The following is a 17,137-nucleotide window of genomic DNA, read 5'->3' on the forward strand; positions in this document are numbered from 1 at the left end:
TGTAAATGCCAGTTGTTTGTCTAAACATGAACAGCGACTGTCTCTCAGCACAGCCTTTTCTCCAGCACTACATCCCCGGTTGGCTCATTATTGTCAGCGCTTTGACGTGTCTCCTGCTCTCCCTTTTGTAGGACATGACGGGGACTCAGTTTCCACCCTGCAAAGCCAAAACTCCGCTCAATGCGAGGGGAGCCCGAAGTTCATAAAAGGGATTATTTGCATCTGGGTGCCTGAGACCTTCGGTGCCTCCGGATTTTACTTCGGATTTGGGATTTATCGCTTCTCAACGAGATGGAAAGCCGAGATTTCGCTCCTCCGCACCACCTACTGACGGAGCGGAGCGCGCTGGTCCACAGCGCCGCGTCCCGGTTGGCGCCAGGCGGCCACGGCTCCGTGCAGCACCCCGCTCACTTCCAGCCGGGAAAATACTACTCGTCCCACCTCTCCATGGGTCCGCACTCAGGTCAGTTTTGAATGCAGCTTTTTCCGTGTGTGTAAATGTAAATGTGTGGTTAAAAAAAAAAAATCATAATTTACTCTCTTTTGTTTGAAGCATATGTTCCATATTTCAAATTTGGGAAACCTTAAAGCTCCTTGGGACGAGCAAATTTACTGTGGAAGGAAATTGCTCAGATTGTTGCTTATTATAAATTAATTTTAAAAAAGTGCAGGCATCTTAAATAGTTTTATTTGTAATTGTATTTATTGAACTCTTTATGACATATAGCTGCTTTCTGTGTGTTATATATAAAACATGATCAGTTTAGTGTTTCAGCCTCGCGTAAAACCCAAATATGCAACACTGGGACATTTCCCTTTTTAAAGAAACTTGGCAAATCAGATTAACTTTAAATTGACACCATACACCCCTTTACGTTTTGGACTTAAAACCTCTAGTGATTTTAGAAACATTATAGGATTATTTGTCTTTATCACACATGGATTATTAGGCGTTTTCCAGTAGCATAATCTTGTCATAGATTTATATGGTTTCATCAATTAGTAAAGTACTAATCATTGCCATTTGAAGTAATTAATTAGAATTGGGTAATTCCACTGCTTATATTTCCCATTTAACAATAAATTAAAGCTATTAACTACAGTTTCTGTGCAACGTTTCCTCCCTCGCGCGTGGTTGTGCATGTGGCTCCATGGAGCATGATGGGTTGGTGCTGGTGGGTCCGGGGGCCACATGCTGGTTTTGTACCGGTCACAAACTGGGGGTCGCGGCGGTGGAGGGGAGCTCTGGGTAATAGAGGTGCGGGTAATACCAGAAAATCCGGTTTCTATATTGAGCGGGGACGTGACGGGGTGCGAATGGGTTGACAGTGCATGCATTAGATTTAACAAGTAGCTTTGGTATCCTGTCTCAATGGGGGGGGGGGAGGGGGGGGGGGAGGGGGGGAGTGGAGAGAGAGAGAGAGAGAGAGAGAGAGAGAGGGAGACTTTGCTCGAAAGCATACAGTGTCTGTAAACTGGACTAACTGGACGAATGTGAACGTGCTCGATCAGAAATCTCATTAATTATCATTTATCAAATGCAGCGGCTGCTTTAAACCGACGTTGAGACTCCTATGAATCAATGATCGTCGGTCGCGTGCACGTCCTGTGTCTGCGCTCATTTACATTTTCATTAGTTTTACATTACACAACAGCAAAAAAAAAACGAGAAAAAAACATGGGCGGAATTTTAACTCTTTTATTTATTTAAGAAATACATGTTTTTAAAACGTAATTTCTACATTTCCGGTCAAACACGTTGAGCTCTGCGCAGAAACTAAAGCAGTTTGATATTTGGTGTGTTTGGGGTCCTGGTTCTGGTCTTGGCTGCTTCAATTGGAGGAAGCCTGATCAAAAATAATGATATTATTATCAGCTCGTTTTGTCTTCAGAAATGTTCTTACACTCTTTAGGACCCCACATGTATACAGCGTATGTTTTTACTTTAAATTGTGAATGCAACACATACACTTTACTTTCTAATAATCGATTTACAATACACTTAAGTACAATATGTCTACTTATCATTTTTCATAGTTTAGGATTTTTTGGAAATATATTTTAAAATGTAACATATTTAATCGTGCTATTGTAAATGTAATGTGTACAACATGTAGTAAACTGTATATTACTCTGCAATATTTGTGTATTATGGTATGATACACATCAGATAATTTACAGTATTTACAGTTCTACACTATTAATATATATTACGCAATAATTATATTCATTTTACATTAATATAATATTTTATATATTTCATGAGACATTTAACTGCATGTCTCCTTAAAAATTGACTGAAGTGATTTTACCCAAAATATGGCCATGCCATTTTTAAAACCTCTACCTTGATGGTAAGATTGTTTTAGCAAACACACATAACTTGCATACCAATTCAAACCAATTACACTCCCCTTTGACTGATATTGCTACCCGCTGACATACATTATGGTCCAATTTAAAGATGATTCTGTAAAGTTGAAAGGAAAAAAGCGTAGTAATGCAGAGTGATAATGCTATTGAAATATATTCAAGAGGGCCTCTCACTGGGTCTCAAGGTGCATGACACTGTATTGAGATTCCAGATATCCAGACTCTCCATGCATGTCCCTGATGGGGTTTTGACTGACATGATGGGCATAGAGGATTGTTGTTTTGGGATGGGGGTTGGGGTACGTGTGTGTGTGTGTGTGTGTGTGTGTGTGTGTGTGTGTGTGTGTGTGTGTGTGTGTGTGTGTGTGTGTGTGTGTGTGTGTGTGTGTGTGTGTGTGTGTGCTGCGAGCATAGGATGGGTGTTACCTTTGTGCTTGCCCCCCTTAGAGATTCAGAAAGCTGTATGCCTGGCCCTAGGCCTCGGCACAGGGGGTAGATATGATGTGGGGTTGGCCATACCAGGGCAGGAGGGGGGTTGCGATGGGGGGTTTGTTTCAGATCTTTGGAAAGAGACACAGACACATTTTTTTACTGTCTCACAGGACCAAACCGGGTGTATCACTTACAGTAATTCAAAGTATAAAAAAAACCCTCTCATTCCCCCCTGTTTCTTCATATCCCGGAAAACCTGCAATCCATCAATTTGCTGAAGCCTCTTATTTAGATCAGCATGGTGTCTGCTTGAATATGGTCGCGCTTGACAAGGTGATGGAATGACAGCCGCATACTAACGCCATAAGATTCAGCCCACATTTGATAAAACCCCACAATGATATTACACAGACGTTTAGATTACTGATAGGAGCGGTGGGAACACCTTTGTCTCTCTTTCCCCTCCCTGTTTCACTGCTTTGCTTTTATTCCAGTCTCCCTTTCTTTCGTCCCTTTTTCTGTGATGTTAGCCCCTGGGCAGTAGCTGTGTGTGTGTGCATGTGCGTGTGCGTGTGCATGTGCGTGTGTGTGATTAAGGTTAGCCTGCAGTAGCACAGGTGTGCAGTATTATGGAGGGCGTGGCAAAGCTTGTCATTGAACAGGTGTGCTACTTCCCATCAGCAGACGGTTTTTGTTTACATGAAGGTGTGTGTGTGTATGTGTTCGATCATGTGTGTGTGTGTGACCTAGTAATACAGACAGAAAGAACGCCCATTCATGTCACATGTGTGAACACATGCACAGCTGTACACACACACACACACACACACACACACACACACACACACACACACACACACACACACACACACACACACACAGAGTTTCTATATTAATCTTCTTGTGTTTTATGCTTTGAAAAAGTAATAAACCACAATCAGTGTGTTTTGGTTGGACGAGATAACCTCACTGCAGCTTCTCTCTATCTTGTCCCTCAATCTTTCCTCTTTGACCTCTTTCCTTCTTCTTTTCTCTCTCTCCTTTCTCTTCCTTCTTCCCGCTCAGTCTTGTTAGTGAAGCGCAAGATCCTGCAGCTAAATCCTGCGATGTTCTTTTTTAGTGTGTGTGTGTTTGTTTGTGTGTGTGTGTGTGTGTGTGTGTGTGTGTGTGTGTGTGTGTGTGTGTGTGTGTGTGTGTGTGTGTGTGCGTGACATGCCGCGCTGCAGCCCTGTCCATTCATCATGATGCTGTCAGTAATGTCTCTCTTCTCTTGGAAGTTTCTCGGCTTTGGCTTTGATCGTCACGGCAGCACAGATGAGACACACCCTTTCACCCTCCTACCTGCACACACCTTCGCACACAAACAACTTGCATGACGTAGGGAGAAAATATGGTGTGTGTGTGTGTGTGTGTGTGTGTGTGTGTGTGTGTGTGTGTAGTACTTATTATGTCAGAGGCCCTGTGTAAGAAAGAAAGAGCTGGGTGAAAAGAGAATACGAGCGTGTAAATGATAGATGGATGGAGCAGAGGAAGAGGAAGAGCAGGAGGAGGAGGAGTAGTGGGAGTCGAGAGGCTGAATGTTTCCACCTGGTTGGTAATCCAGTCAGATTACCGCTGCCTGACGGCTCCCACTGGCCGCCATCCTCGTCTCCTCAGCCTGCCGCCTCCGCTGCCTCTCAAGAGTAAAAGCTATAGAGAGAGAGGAGAGATACGTGTGTGTTTGTGTGTGTGTGTGTATGTGTGTGTGTGAGATGAGTCAGCAGTGGATGAGCCTCAGACAGATCCAACCCCCCTCACCTCACCAGCGCTACCCAGGGTACAGGGGGCACATCCCGGGTGCGGCGTGCAAGACGACCCCCTGTGTGCAGGAGACAGCTGGTGGAGGCTGCAGCCAGCCGAGCTGCGAATGGACGCAGAGAGGAAGGAGCAGAGTGTAAACTGTCAATTCAGTTAAACTCAAGAAAGAAAAAAAAACACACAGATAGGCTTCACGTAAAATCTAAATGGACATTTGCGTCAATATTGTACTGACGCAATACTGGGTTAATTTACCTAGTACCCACGGGTTAAAGACCATGGTGGTTTTGACCTAAACCAAAATATAGTTTCTAGCTTCTCTTTTAAACTTACTATTTGTTGTTGATTGTCAATAGTATGTATACCCTTTTAAATGTCACATGCACATTTGTTGCAGTTTTGAAGTAAAGCTCCAAATAACCTTTTTTTAACAGTGATATGGAACACAACACTCACATTATATATATATTTAAAAAAAAATCACATTTTACATACACATTTTTTATGGTAACCTCTAAATATTGGAGAGCTAAATACACATCCACAGCAGTGCTGCACTTATCGCGACTTAAAATAAATATGCAAAAAGGCCAAAGAAATCAGTTAAATGCATCCCACTATTTCAAATGTGTTGATGCATTAAAGGCATTAAGTCATTAAGTAAAGTCAGTGAAGTCATTAAAGGCATTTCCATTACAAATTAGACTCTTGTGTATGCTTTGATGTTTCAAGCAAACTATGGCACATCATTTAAATATATGCCCGGGTCTAGTTTTGTCTAATCAAATTGACCTCAGAGTAACTGTGATCGGGCCTCGAACCGCCAGAAAGGTCACATCTCAACGACGGAGCGATAGAAAATTTGAATGAACTGAGCTGAGTTTTGTGCGAAGCGTACGTTTGTTCTGAAGCACACTTGCTGCACTGACAGAAGACTTTTGTCTCGTCTCCAACTCTCATCCAACATGTGAACAGCTGCTTATTGTCGGTAGCAGTGATTTGAAGGGAGTGGGGTGCGTTTGGTTGCGACATCTCCGGGGTGTGAACACACACCACCATCTGATGACTTGGCATGTGAATGGAAAGCGCCAGACTTCCTGTGGCCCAGTGCTCTCTCTCTCTCTCTCTCTCTCTCTCTCTCTCTCTCTCTCTCTCTCTCTCTCTCTCTCCCTCCTCTTCCCTCTTTCCTTCTTCTTCTTCTGTCCCTCACAGGCCAGACCTCCCCTCCACCCTGTCTTCCTCACTCCTCTTTGACCACATGCTCGCCCTCCCTCTTCCTCTTCTCCTTCTGCTTTCCTCTTTCACTTCCTCTTCACTCTGCGTTCGCTCCTCTCAGCTTTTCGAGTGGTCCTCTAGCCCTCCTTCCTCCTCACAGCCACGCATCTCCCCACTCCCCCCCATCTCTTCTCAATCGATCCCCCCACCTCTTATATCCAGCTCCCATCTCTGTCTAACTCCCCACACACCCATCGCCTCCTCGCGTTGTTAGCTGACCAGCTTCTCTTTGCGTTCCTCCTATTTCTGTCTCAATTTCAGCCCTCTCCCACTCCTTTTCCACATTGCCTCATTCCCCCCCGTACACTCCTCTCTTCTGGCCTCTCCCTCTCCCCACCATCCGGCCGGTTGTTAACGGGCCCGTCCCGGTGCTACTCGGCCCATGGCCAACTCACTAAATCAGAAACGATTGGAGGATTTGGCAAGAGGGAGTGAGAGCTCAGCGCGGCGCCTTTGAAGTCAGAGAAACGAGAGAAAAATGACATTTTAAACAGCCTGCAAAACACAAGGCTAAACCAGCGTCTTACTCTGTACAGGAGGAGGGGGAGTGGTGTGTGTGTGTGTGTGTGTGTGTGTGCGTGTGTGTGTCCATTTTAAAAATACAATATACAGTGTTTTATGTGAATAATGTGCGACTGCTGTGGCTGGTATTCACATGATATAAATGCATGAACAAGAAAGTGTCTATTTATGTATGGACAGATGTGTGTGTGTGTGTGTGTGTGTGGGGGGGGGGGGGGGGGGGGGGGGAGCACTATAATTCCCAGTTATTTTATGGCTTCCCACATCTTCAGAGGGGTCAAGGCAATTCCCTGTTTTTGCAACGTGACACAGGTGATGTCACTGTGTGTGTGTGTGGGATGGCTGATGTCACAGTTTAGCCAGATCCACAGGTCTGCAACCTCCTGAAAATGCATACCGCAAAGCAAGGTGGTGCAACCACGGCAACCCTTATCGCGGCAGTGACCGACACCTGAGACCGGCCGGCTTTTTATCCATCTCAGGGTCACATTTATGCCTGACTCATCGTCACTTGAGCTGGCTTGAGTCAGCCGGGGCCCTTTTCTCGGCTGTTCTGTTTTGGCTCTCTATTCGATTCATTTCAGCTCTGTTTGGCTCATTCATATTGTAATGGCCTCCATTCAGGCGGGTCTATGTCCAGTTTGTTTTGCTGTCAGGGCCTCAGATGGATGGAGGGGGCCGTAGGTTCATCTGGAGGTGAGGTTAAAGAAGGCAGCGTGGTCGGACTGCCTTCTGAATCTCAGACCCTTCGAGCTCTTCTGAGTCACACTGCTGATTGAACAGATTGAGCGTTTGGAGTGAAAGACAGCTAATGTGCTCTTATCCAGGAAAAAGGTTCATATCTATCTGTGTGTGTGTGTGTGTGTGTGTGTGTATATGTCTGTGTGATGGGGGGGAAGAGAGTAAAAAAGAGGAAGAAGCAGCTGTGTGGAACAGCATGGATCGTTACACAGTGACACACATGAAAGCATTAAGTATATTCAGGAGCCGTCGTTGAATATACATGGAGCTGTGTGCAGCTTTATATATGTGAGTGTTGGTGTGTGTGTGTGCGCATGTGTGTGTTTGTGTGTGTATGAGATTCGTATTCCATGCTCTTGCCCGAGTTTAGAGTTGTGAGAATGAAAACAAGAAGAGAGAGAAAGAGAGAGAGACAACAACAACAAAGATCCGTCATCAGTCATTCATGGCTAATCAGTCTCGTGGGACGTGCACACACACACACACACACACACACACACACACACACACACACACACACACACACACACACACACACACAGTGTTGAGGTCCTAATCCTACTGGGACTGCTTGTGCCTCTGTGTGTGCCTGTCTAAATTTTGGATACGGGCTGATTAGAAGCACACGCTCCCTTTTTGCATGTCTCTCTCTCTCTCTCTCTCTCTCTCTCTCTCTCTCTCTCCCCCTCTTCTCCTCTACGTTTTTGATTGCTGGTAAAGTGTCTCTTCTCCTTCTCTCTATTTTTCTCTTTTGTCTCTTTAATAACCGCCTACTGTCTTTTCCGGTCGTTTTGATGTTTGTTTTTGTAATGTTTGGAAGCATGTGTGCATGCATAATATAGGGCAGTCTATTGTGTTTTCATTCTCTGTGTGTGTGTGCGCGTGTGTGTGTGTGTGTGTGTGTGTGTGTGTTTGTGCGCCGTGCTTCATTAGAACATCTCAGTGTTGGTCTTTCTTTATCGTCTTTTCCATTTGTTTCCGCTTTGTTAAAAAAAAGAAAAAATCAAATAGACTTTAGTGGCCTGGATGTTAATGTTATTGCCAACGCTAAATTACATATTTCTGAACACAACACTTCATAAGAATAAATAGATAAATAATCATGAGAAGAAAGATATCCTAAACAGAACAATCCTGTGGATGTATAACAGAAACCAACAAAAGGAGCTTTCGCTTCAGTTGTGACATGCAGATACATATTTTGCAGCCAAGTGTTCTGTTTTGCTGATCTGTACCAAGATGTCAGGATGTTTTCCCTCATTTGTCTGATATACAGAGTGATGCTGACTTTGTGTAAAAATGGTTCTCTTAAGTCTGTATAATTGGTGCATGCAGGTCTCAATGGCTTGCAGACAGTCTTTCATTATCTTCATATTAATATGTGACAATACAAACATGTATATAAATCAATCAAAAAATAATGTGTTCTTCTTTTACATTTTTAACATTGCGTTATTATACTATCATAATATGTTTATTGATTCATCAACATAACATTTTTTAAACAAAGAAGTTAAAAAATACCCATTATAATCTCTTAAAACCCAGATTGCCCAACAGTCCAGATTAGGTTTATGATCAACTAAAACAAAGTAAAGCACACATTCCTGAAGATTTAGAAACTGGAACTAGGAAATGTTTGGCACTTTAATGGATAATGAATTACCAAAATAGTTAACTACTTAGTTAATAGACTATTTAGTTAATAGACTAAGATAGATTTCGTTCTACTCTATATTGCAATGTTGCCCAATTTGCGTCTGTCTTCCTGTTTCTGTGGCCAGTCTGCACAGACAGCATGTCTGTGCATTCTCAGGTAAATAAATAATAATAAATGACTATATGTTATTATAATATAAATAGAGTGCTGTTATAAAGGTGTGTTGTATGATTGAATCAGTTTGGGTTTGGCTTGATGTCGCCCTTTGTTAACTCGTCTTCATTAAAAGTAGAGCTGAAACTTTTAGTCAACCGACAGAAAATAAAATGCAACTATTTCAGCCACACAGCTTTTTTGTTGCAAAAATGGTAAAGATTGTCTGCCTCCAGCCTCATAAGTCTGTTTGATACGTGGATTCAGTGGAAAGCGTTTGTGTCTTGGAGGGTTAGTTGGAGAAAGCAAGACATTTGAAGACATCACCTTGGCCTCTGAGAAACTGTGATAGACTCGCTTTTTTTCACATTTCACACACCAAATGATGAATGGAATAATCGAGAAAATAATTGGCAGACTGATTGACAATGAAAATAATTGTTAGTTTGCAGCCCTGAACAGCTCCCCTCCCCCCCCCCCCCCCCCCTCCCATCCATCAGCCTCCTGTTCTCCATTCTTACTTTGCTTTATTTCCTTTTCTCACCCCGTTGCTTGCTATTTATTTCCTCTACGTGAATCTCTCCAATAATCTTTTATTCCTGTGTAAATATTACAGCAATGAGGGAATATAAAGAATGGAAAAGCCATACTGAAATAAGGTCAGGCTAGGTTGTTTTCACCCGCTGTCTCTCTCGCTGTCTCCCTCTCTCTCGCCTGCTCGTGCCCTATCCTTCCCTCCGTCACTCCTTCCCTCTCTCTTCCCCCGCTCGCTCCCTTGTTGCCTCTCTCTCGTTTTTGCTGTCTGCTGATCCCGCTCTTCTCTCTTGCTCAGTCTCTTCCCCGTCACACACACAAACCGGCACACACTGACTGTCTGGCGCCCACACACACACGCATACAGTACACATGCAGTACTCACACATATACACACACGCTGACACCTGCATGTCGAGCCGTTGAGGGTCTAATTTAAGTAAAGTGCTTCTCTAGGAACCACAACCCCTCGACTCACGATGATGGAGGGTGATACGGAGCGGCGTGGTTGAACACACACACACACACACACACAGTTATACATAGACGCGCACACACACATCCTGCGCCAGTGATACTGAGATACAGTATGACTCGCTGTCGTGTGGGATTGAAGGAAGCACTGTAGATGGCTTGTAAGTAGCATACTGTAATAATAATGTGACATTTGATCCCCGTAGGGAAATAGGCAGCTCAGACTGCAGGGTCAGTTACAGCTGGTAGGGATTCAATGACTTGCTCAAGGACACTTCGGCAGGGTGGATGCAAGCTCTACTGGTTAAAGGATGTTGTCCTCCGCCCTGCAGGCTTTGCCTTGGCTGTGTAGGTGTGTTTGTTTCCACTGGAGTTTAAACTAACTTTAGCTGAGGCAGGATCACGCTGCACTGCTGATGCAGGGCCCCTAATCACAAACCCTCATAAAAAATAAAAAATAAATATAATTTTGTGTTTAAGTTTATTGTATAGTTAGTCCGCAATAAAAGTTATTTCAAGACTCCAAAATACATCAATTTCAGCATGGCTTATCTTACTTTTCTTTCCGCAAAAGAAGGTTCTTCAAACAATTCTTTGCCATGGGCAGAGAATGAAGTTGTAATCTGAGCTTCTCTATGCTTTGTTGCCCTTGTTGTGTGTGCCTTTTAGTCCATGTGTGTGCATGTGAGCGTTCCCCACTGTAGCAGCTCATTGCCACCACTGTGCACCATCCCGACTCACAGCGCCATCGCCCATTTAACAATTGGTTTCCATTTTTAGCATCTATAACTTTGAATAGCTAATACTTCCCACATTTCCCACTTAAACCTGCAATAGCTGATTTTGTTTTTGCTGACTTACTTGGGGGCAGTGGAAACAAGCTGTGAACACAACCCTGGCAACATGAGATGCATTCAGAGTTGTGCTTGGTGAATTTCAGCTTGATATTCACTTTCTTTTCAACTTTGTCTCTACCAATTCCCGGAAATATCTGCCTCTTTACTGCTAAATGCTCCTTTAAGTTTATTAGTTAGTCGCCAACTTTGTGTGTCTGCCGTTTAGCGCTGAGCAGGTCGTACGGTTTTAGAGCCTTTTTGCAGCTGCTGTGACGCATTGTTCATGTAAAATAGGTTAATGGCGATACCCGCTTTAGTAGATCTCTGTGGATATTAGTTTAAAGAAACAATCGTTATTGCTGGAGCAGACAGAGCTCCATAATGCTATTAAATGTACTGATTAACAGGAAAATGTAATGATAGAAAATGTAGGTTCACAAAATGTTTACTGAAACATGTTCATCATGTTCATTATGTTCGTCTAATCTCCGATCTTCTCTTGGCATTTACTATTTCACATTTTCATTTAGGCCAAATATTGAACCATTACGTTGCTTCACAAACATTGTTATTGTCTACTGTTGTGATTTTGAACCATCATAATGATCAGGGAATTCATGTAAATAAGTGACAGGGCGACATAATGCAGCCCTAAAAAACATGTGTTTAATAGGGATTGTGTGCTCATATATCCTAGATTGTAACATGTATCAAGAAAGTAGTAAATGTTGAAAAGTGGTGAACTTGACTTATGTTTGAACTTCAGTAGATCATGTGATTAATGGAGAAACACATCTGAACCTGTTCATCTCTGTCTCCACTTTGCTCTCAGCTCACGGTGACGTGTTTTCTGTTAGACTCACTTTGTGCTCTTCCTGGTGTCTTGACCCCGCGGTGTATTTCATCCAGCAGCAGGCACATGCAGCTTCAAATCATTACTGTGTGTGTATGTGTGTGTGTGTGTGTGTGTGTGTGTGTGTGTGTGTGTGTGTGTGTGTGTGTGTGTGTGTGTGTGTGTGTGTGTGTGTGCTTGTGGCTGCAGACTGAATGGACCACAGGGGCGTGGCACAGGCATGTCGGACTGGAGGACGACCAGAACTCCCAGAACAGGCTTCCTCACTGTTTAGCAGAGCGGCAAAGCAACTGTGGGGGTTATGGTTGGGGGGTTGCCATCACACACATCCTCCCTCCCCCCACACACACACGTATACACACACCAGTTAGGCGGAATTGCATTATTGGCTCTCACCGCAGGCTTTCCTGAAATATCAGCAACCTTATGCTTTTAATTAGCGTGTGTGTGTGTGTTTGTGTGTGTGTGTGTGTGTGTTCCCCCGTACGTATCATTTGTATCTGACCCAAGCTACAGAACTAGTCTCGTATGACCCCTATTCCCCAAAATCCCATGTTTTCTTTGGTAAAACATGGAAAAACTTACTCTTAACAGCTCCCCCTCTTCCCTCCTTCCTGCTTCCTAAGAATCTCTCATGTGTTGTGAGTTCCTGCTCTCCTTGACCATATATGGCCCTTCCTCCTGCTGTGGGTGGGTGGGCGTGTAGCATCCAAAAAGTCTGTGGCGAAAAGCAGGAACATTTTCCTGCTCACTCACAGTTTACTGGTGCATTTTGTGGGCCACATTCGCCAACGGAAAACAACAGCGGAGATCTTTTTTGGGGGGCCGTTCAGGCTGGGTTGACACCAGGTGCACTGTTTTCTTCCCTGTTCATTTAATTCCTCCTGCTTCACTCTTGCTTTTATTTCTTGTAATTTTCGCAGCATCACAGCCAGCAGATGGTGTGCCTCTTCGCATCCTTACTGGCTTTTGATGGTGGAAACGCACTCATGTAGGTGCAGCGAGATTGGGATGTAACTACAGTAGTTATGTGCATGCAGAGAGAGGGTAGCAGGGTGTGTGTGTGTGTGTGTGTGTGTGTGTGTGTGTGTGTGTGTGTGTGCGTGTGTGTGTGTGTGTGTGTGTGTGTGTGTGTGTGTGTGTGTGGATGGCGAGGCTCTGGCCTGGGAGCCAGGCTTTGAGCTGTGCTGTTCATAGTCTGCTGATTTATGCGCCTCACAGGGAAATCTCTCATTTGTAGCTCTTTCATCTCATTTTTCCCTTCCACTCTTTTTCTCCCTCTCTCTCCATTTCCTTTTCTCTTTCTCTGTCCTCTCTCTTCTTCCCGCCGTAATGTGATTCAGTACAGCCGCTCGTCCCAGGCGACATGCCATGCTTTGCTTGCACACCCTGCTCTCTCTAACATGAATGAGTCAATTGATGAATAATAAGATAGAGCAGAAGGAAAATGCTATCCGGATCTAGTCGAGCAAAAGAACTCCTTTTCTCTCCTGAACGTATTCTTTGTAAGCACCGCTCGGGTGCTTACTCACACATTGAATGTGTTTGTGTCCCCAGTGCCATAATGCTTTTACGGACCTTTGTGTGTGTGTGTGTGTGTGTGTGTGTGTGTGTGTGTGTGTGTGTGTCTAAACGCCTTCCACAACCGCCTTGTTTGAGTAGCCCTGTCACTTGTGCAATTCCGTGGTGTCAAAACAGATCAGAAAGGTCTGGCTTGACTCCTGCCCCTAAATACACACACACACACACACACTGGTGTGCGCACACGCAGACACACAAACTCACACACTCAGACACACACACACACAGATTGAAGGCTCAATGCCAGGGCTCTTGGTGGTTGGAGGCTTATGAAAGGGTCGGACTGACGAGAGGTTGCCAAGTGTACGGCAATAAGCGTAACAGCCAAGCTAACGAGAGTCAGAACCTCTGACACACACACACACGCACACACACACACACACACACACACACACACACACACACACACACACACACACTGAGACTGTACTGTCAGGCTCTCAAGCTCTCTCAGTAGTCAGCGGCAGAGTCGAGAAAATGTGTGTCTGCGCGTGAGGGAGAGTTCAGTATATCAGTGTGTGGACAGAGGCTTTTGTTAATTGGCAAATGTGACAATAGAGCATGAGAGGATATTGATCTTCAATCGGATGCAGATTGATTTAACTTGTCATCCTTCTAGGTGTGTGTGTGTGTGTGTGTGTGTGTGTGTGTGTGTGTGTGTGTGTGTATCGATCAGCAGCAGTCCATTCAGAGAGCCACAGCAAATCTCCGCTATCTCTTGGTGTCTTCCTTTTCTCCTCTCCTGTTTGCTCCTTCATCCTCCTCTTCATCCTCCCTTTCTCTCTTTAGAACAGCGAGAAACCTTGGGACGGTTTGGACTGTTCATCTGTTGTCTCGCGGTTTTGTTTCAATGTAGATTTCATCAAGCCCCCGCTGAGGCAAACGCACAAAAGAGAGTTCAGGGCAATCTTTTTTTCACATAAATTTTATATTTTCAATCGGCTCATGCAAAAAACTGCATGTACTGTATATGAGTTGGTATAATAACTGCAAGAGCAGAGCTGTTATAATACAACAATGAGGATATAACCTTGATTTTTTTTGGGGTGCGTTTTATCATTCAACACTTTCTTTGGATTTAGCATGAAAGCGTTTATAGAGTTACTTTTTCTAAACATGACTGCCAAGCATTTTGAGCTGACCGGGTTGATTCATCCTTAGTTAAAACTGTAAATTTGTGCCTTTTAAAGGTGTAAAAACATGAATGCACACGTAAAATTACTTTTTTACTTTTTTGTGCAACTTTTGTTTAGGATTAAATAAAAACTTCCACCCTGAAATATCCCAAAACTGTCATAGGTGTGACAGCTAAAAAGCTACTTTCTGTGGATAATTTATAAAAACAATTTTTGCCTTTTGTAGATATATTTCTCCCTGTATGACTGTTAAACATCTGTGTAAAATGGCGTCTCTGAAGCTCTGGCTGTTATATTCTAAAGCACTGACAACAAATCCTGACGTTTACGCTGTTGAATCTCCAGACTTACTGATATCAACTCCACTGTGGCTGCGCTGGAAATATAACAACGTTCCAAAATGTATGTTTGGCCCCGTTATCCATGAGAACACCAAAAATATGCCAAGCAGCAAAACCTGCCCGGAAAAGCTCGGCACTTTTCCAGCACTTTTTTTTTACATTCTTTTTTATAAAACAGCGTTTAAGTGTTTTTGAGTGGATTTTCCCCTTAGCAAATCACATTATAGTCAATCATAAATAAACTAAAGCAGATTTTGCTCACTGTACGTATAGCTGGCTGTATTAGCATGAATAGAAACTCATAATGCAGAGTCGTATTACCTTGGATTGTCAACATCGGAGGATTCGCTGCTTGTCTGTTGACACACTTTTCCAAGTCATGATGCCAACTGGGAAAAATGGGTGACATACGAACACATTTTCTACTTTAATTACCACTGAATGACTGAATGGAGCTGCTTTCTCAGTCAGCAGCTTGTATTTATGGTAAATAACATATGCTTATAGCAATAAGCTGCACGTAATCATAATGTCACTTGGGTCAGAGTTTGATTTTTGACATAGATCGGTGGTTAATCAGAACATCTAACCCACTGGTGAGTAAAGCTTGTGCATTATCTCACCTACTCCTCCGACATATCTCCTCCGCGGTGGCTAATTCGGTGCGTTCATCAATCTGTGTTTCTGCTCAGAGCTACGGGAAGCTAGAGGATGCAGCGGTGACAGATGGAAAGGGAATGTGCGGATCAGGATAAAACAAAAGCGGAAACAGAGGGCAGGAAGAAAAGCAGGGGGAGGAGGAAAGAAAGAATAACAGTGACAGAAATAAGGTTTACGTTAGCGGCTGGCCTCCAAGATGATTTTCCATATCAGCAGACCAGAGGGAGTGGGCAAATATGATTTTCTCCTCAACTCACAAAAACAGAAAAACACAGAAGGGGCGGGAGGGTGGTGACAGGAAAGAGGGAATGGGGGGGAGGAGGGGAAAGAGATGAGTAAATGGGGAAAATATAGGGATATGGGGGAAGGGTGGAGATCTGGGAGGGTGAGAGATTAAAGAACATCTGTGGGGAGAAAGTCCACCAGGAATGCTGAGTATTTACACCACACAACGTACTTATCAAAATCACAACTGTTTGAAATCAGTGTCACAAATTTGTTTTTTATGTCTTCTTTGATCAAATGTAACTTTTACGGCCCTTGAAGACACTTCTCGATGCATCGTGTAATTTAAAAAATGCATGTTGGCTTTCTTTTGTAACATTTGTTGTCGCAACCATTGGATGTGTGTGTGTGTGTGTGTGTGTGTGTGTGTGTGTGTGTGTGTGTGTGTGTGTGTGTGTGTGTGTGTGTGTTAGAGTCTGCTCCGCCAGGGGGGCTTGTGAAACCAGCCTGAGTCTTATATGAGCTGTGTTTTATTATGACTGGCTGAAAGGCCACTGATCTACAGTTGTACAAGAAAAGATTTGGAGAAAAAAAAGAAAGAGAGAAGAGAAGAAAAAAAAACCCCACTGTAAAAATATCCTGTCTGAGAGAGCGGACGAAAGAGAGACGGAAAGAGAGAAAATAAATGTCTAAAAGGGAAAGTTTCTTCTTCCTCCAAATTTATTATGACTACAGAGAGAGAAAATATCAAGCGCAAAAGATGGAGGGATTTCTACTTTTAAATTGTCTTCATCTGTGTGTGCGTGTGCGCGCGCCGGTGCTTCAGATCCAGCTGTATAAATAGACACACACACACACCTCTTTCTGATTTGTCTCCCTCTACACACCGCTGCTCCATCTCCCTCTTGATTTATCCCATGCCCTCTCTCTAATGCGAGCGCGTGTTTCACTGTGTGAGAGAGAGAAGAGAGGCAGATTGGCAGACAGTTGGAAGGCACTTGTGGTTGTGGTTGTTAGGGCGCAGGGTCGTGGTTGAGGTGAGGGTACTGTACATATGTGTGTGTGTGTGTGTGTGTGTGTGTGTGTGTGTGTGTGTGTGTGTGTGTGTGTGTGTGTGTGTGTGTGTGTGTGTGTGTGACACTCCTATGCAGACTGTTGTGGTTGTGGTAATTGTCTCTGATGCGAGGCATTTATGGGTAACGACCCAACTCACTACCCCTCTCTCTCGCGCCCTCTCTCTCTCTCTCTCTCTGTCTTTCTCTCTCTCTCTCTCTCTCTCCATCCAGTGACTAATTACCTGATTCCCCATGGGTTTGTTTCCTCCTTCCCCTACAATTGTTCAGGTTGTTCCACTAAATGAGAGCATGCTGATAAGTAGAAATACATTCAAACTGAACCAAACTGAGCTGAGCTCGTTTGCTGAAACCGTAACAGGATGAGATTGAGCATCTGTGCTCTCTCTTTGTCCCTTTCTAATAATAAGAATGAGGGGTTTTAAACTGCGTCCCCGCGTGATGCTTTTGAATATGATTGGTAATTTCTTT

General features: G+C 43.8%; 1 protein-coding gene across 1 annotated transcript in view; it reads left to right on the top strand.

Moving 5' to 3' along the window:
- Positions 1-291: 291 nt before the first annotated feature.
- The window catches only part of bahcc1b (BAH domain and coiled-coil containing 1b), a gene marked incomplete at its 5' end in the record, with an annotated part of 50,597 nt that continues 33,751 nt past the window's right edge, over positions 292-17,137 (top strand). The window contains one exon of the mRNA XM_079237747.1: positions 292-463. Within this exon, the coding sequence (XP_079093873.1) occupies positions 292-463 (172 nt within the window). The remainder of the gene's footprint in view (positions 464-17,137) is intronic.

The sequence above is a fragment of the Taurulus bubalis genome (genome assembly GCF_910589615.1).
Source record: "Taurulus bubalis genome assembly, chromosome: 2".
Lineage (NCBI taxonomy): Eukaryota > Metazoa > Chordata > Actinopteri > Perciformes > Cottidae > Taurulus > Taurulus bubalis.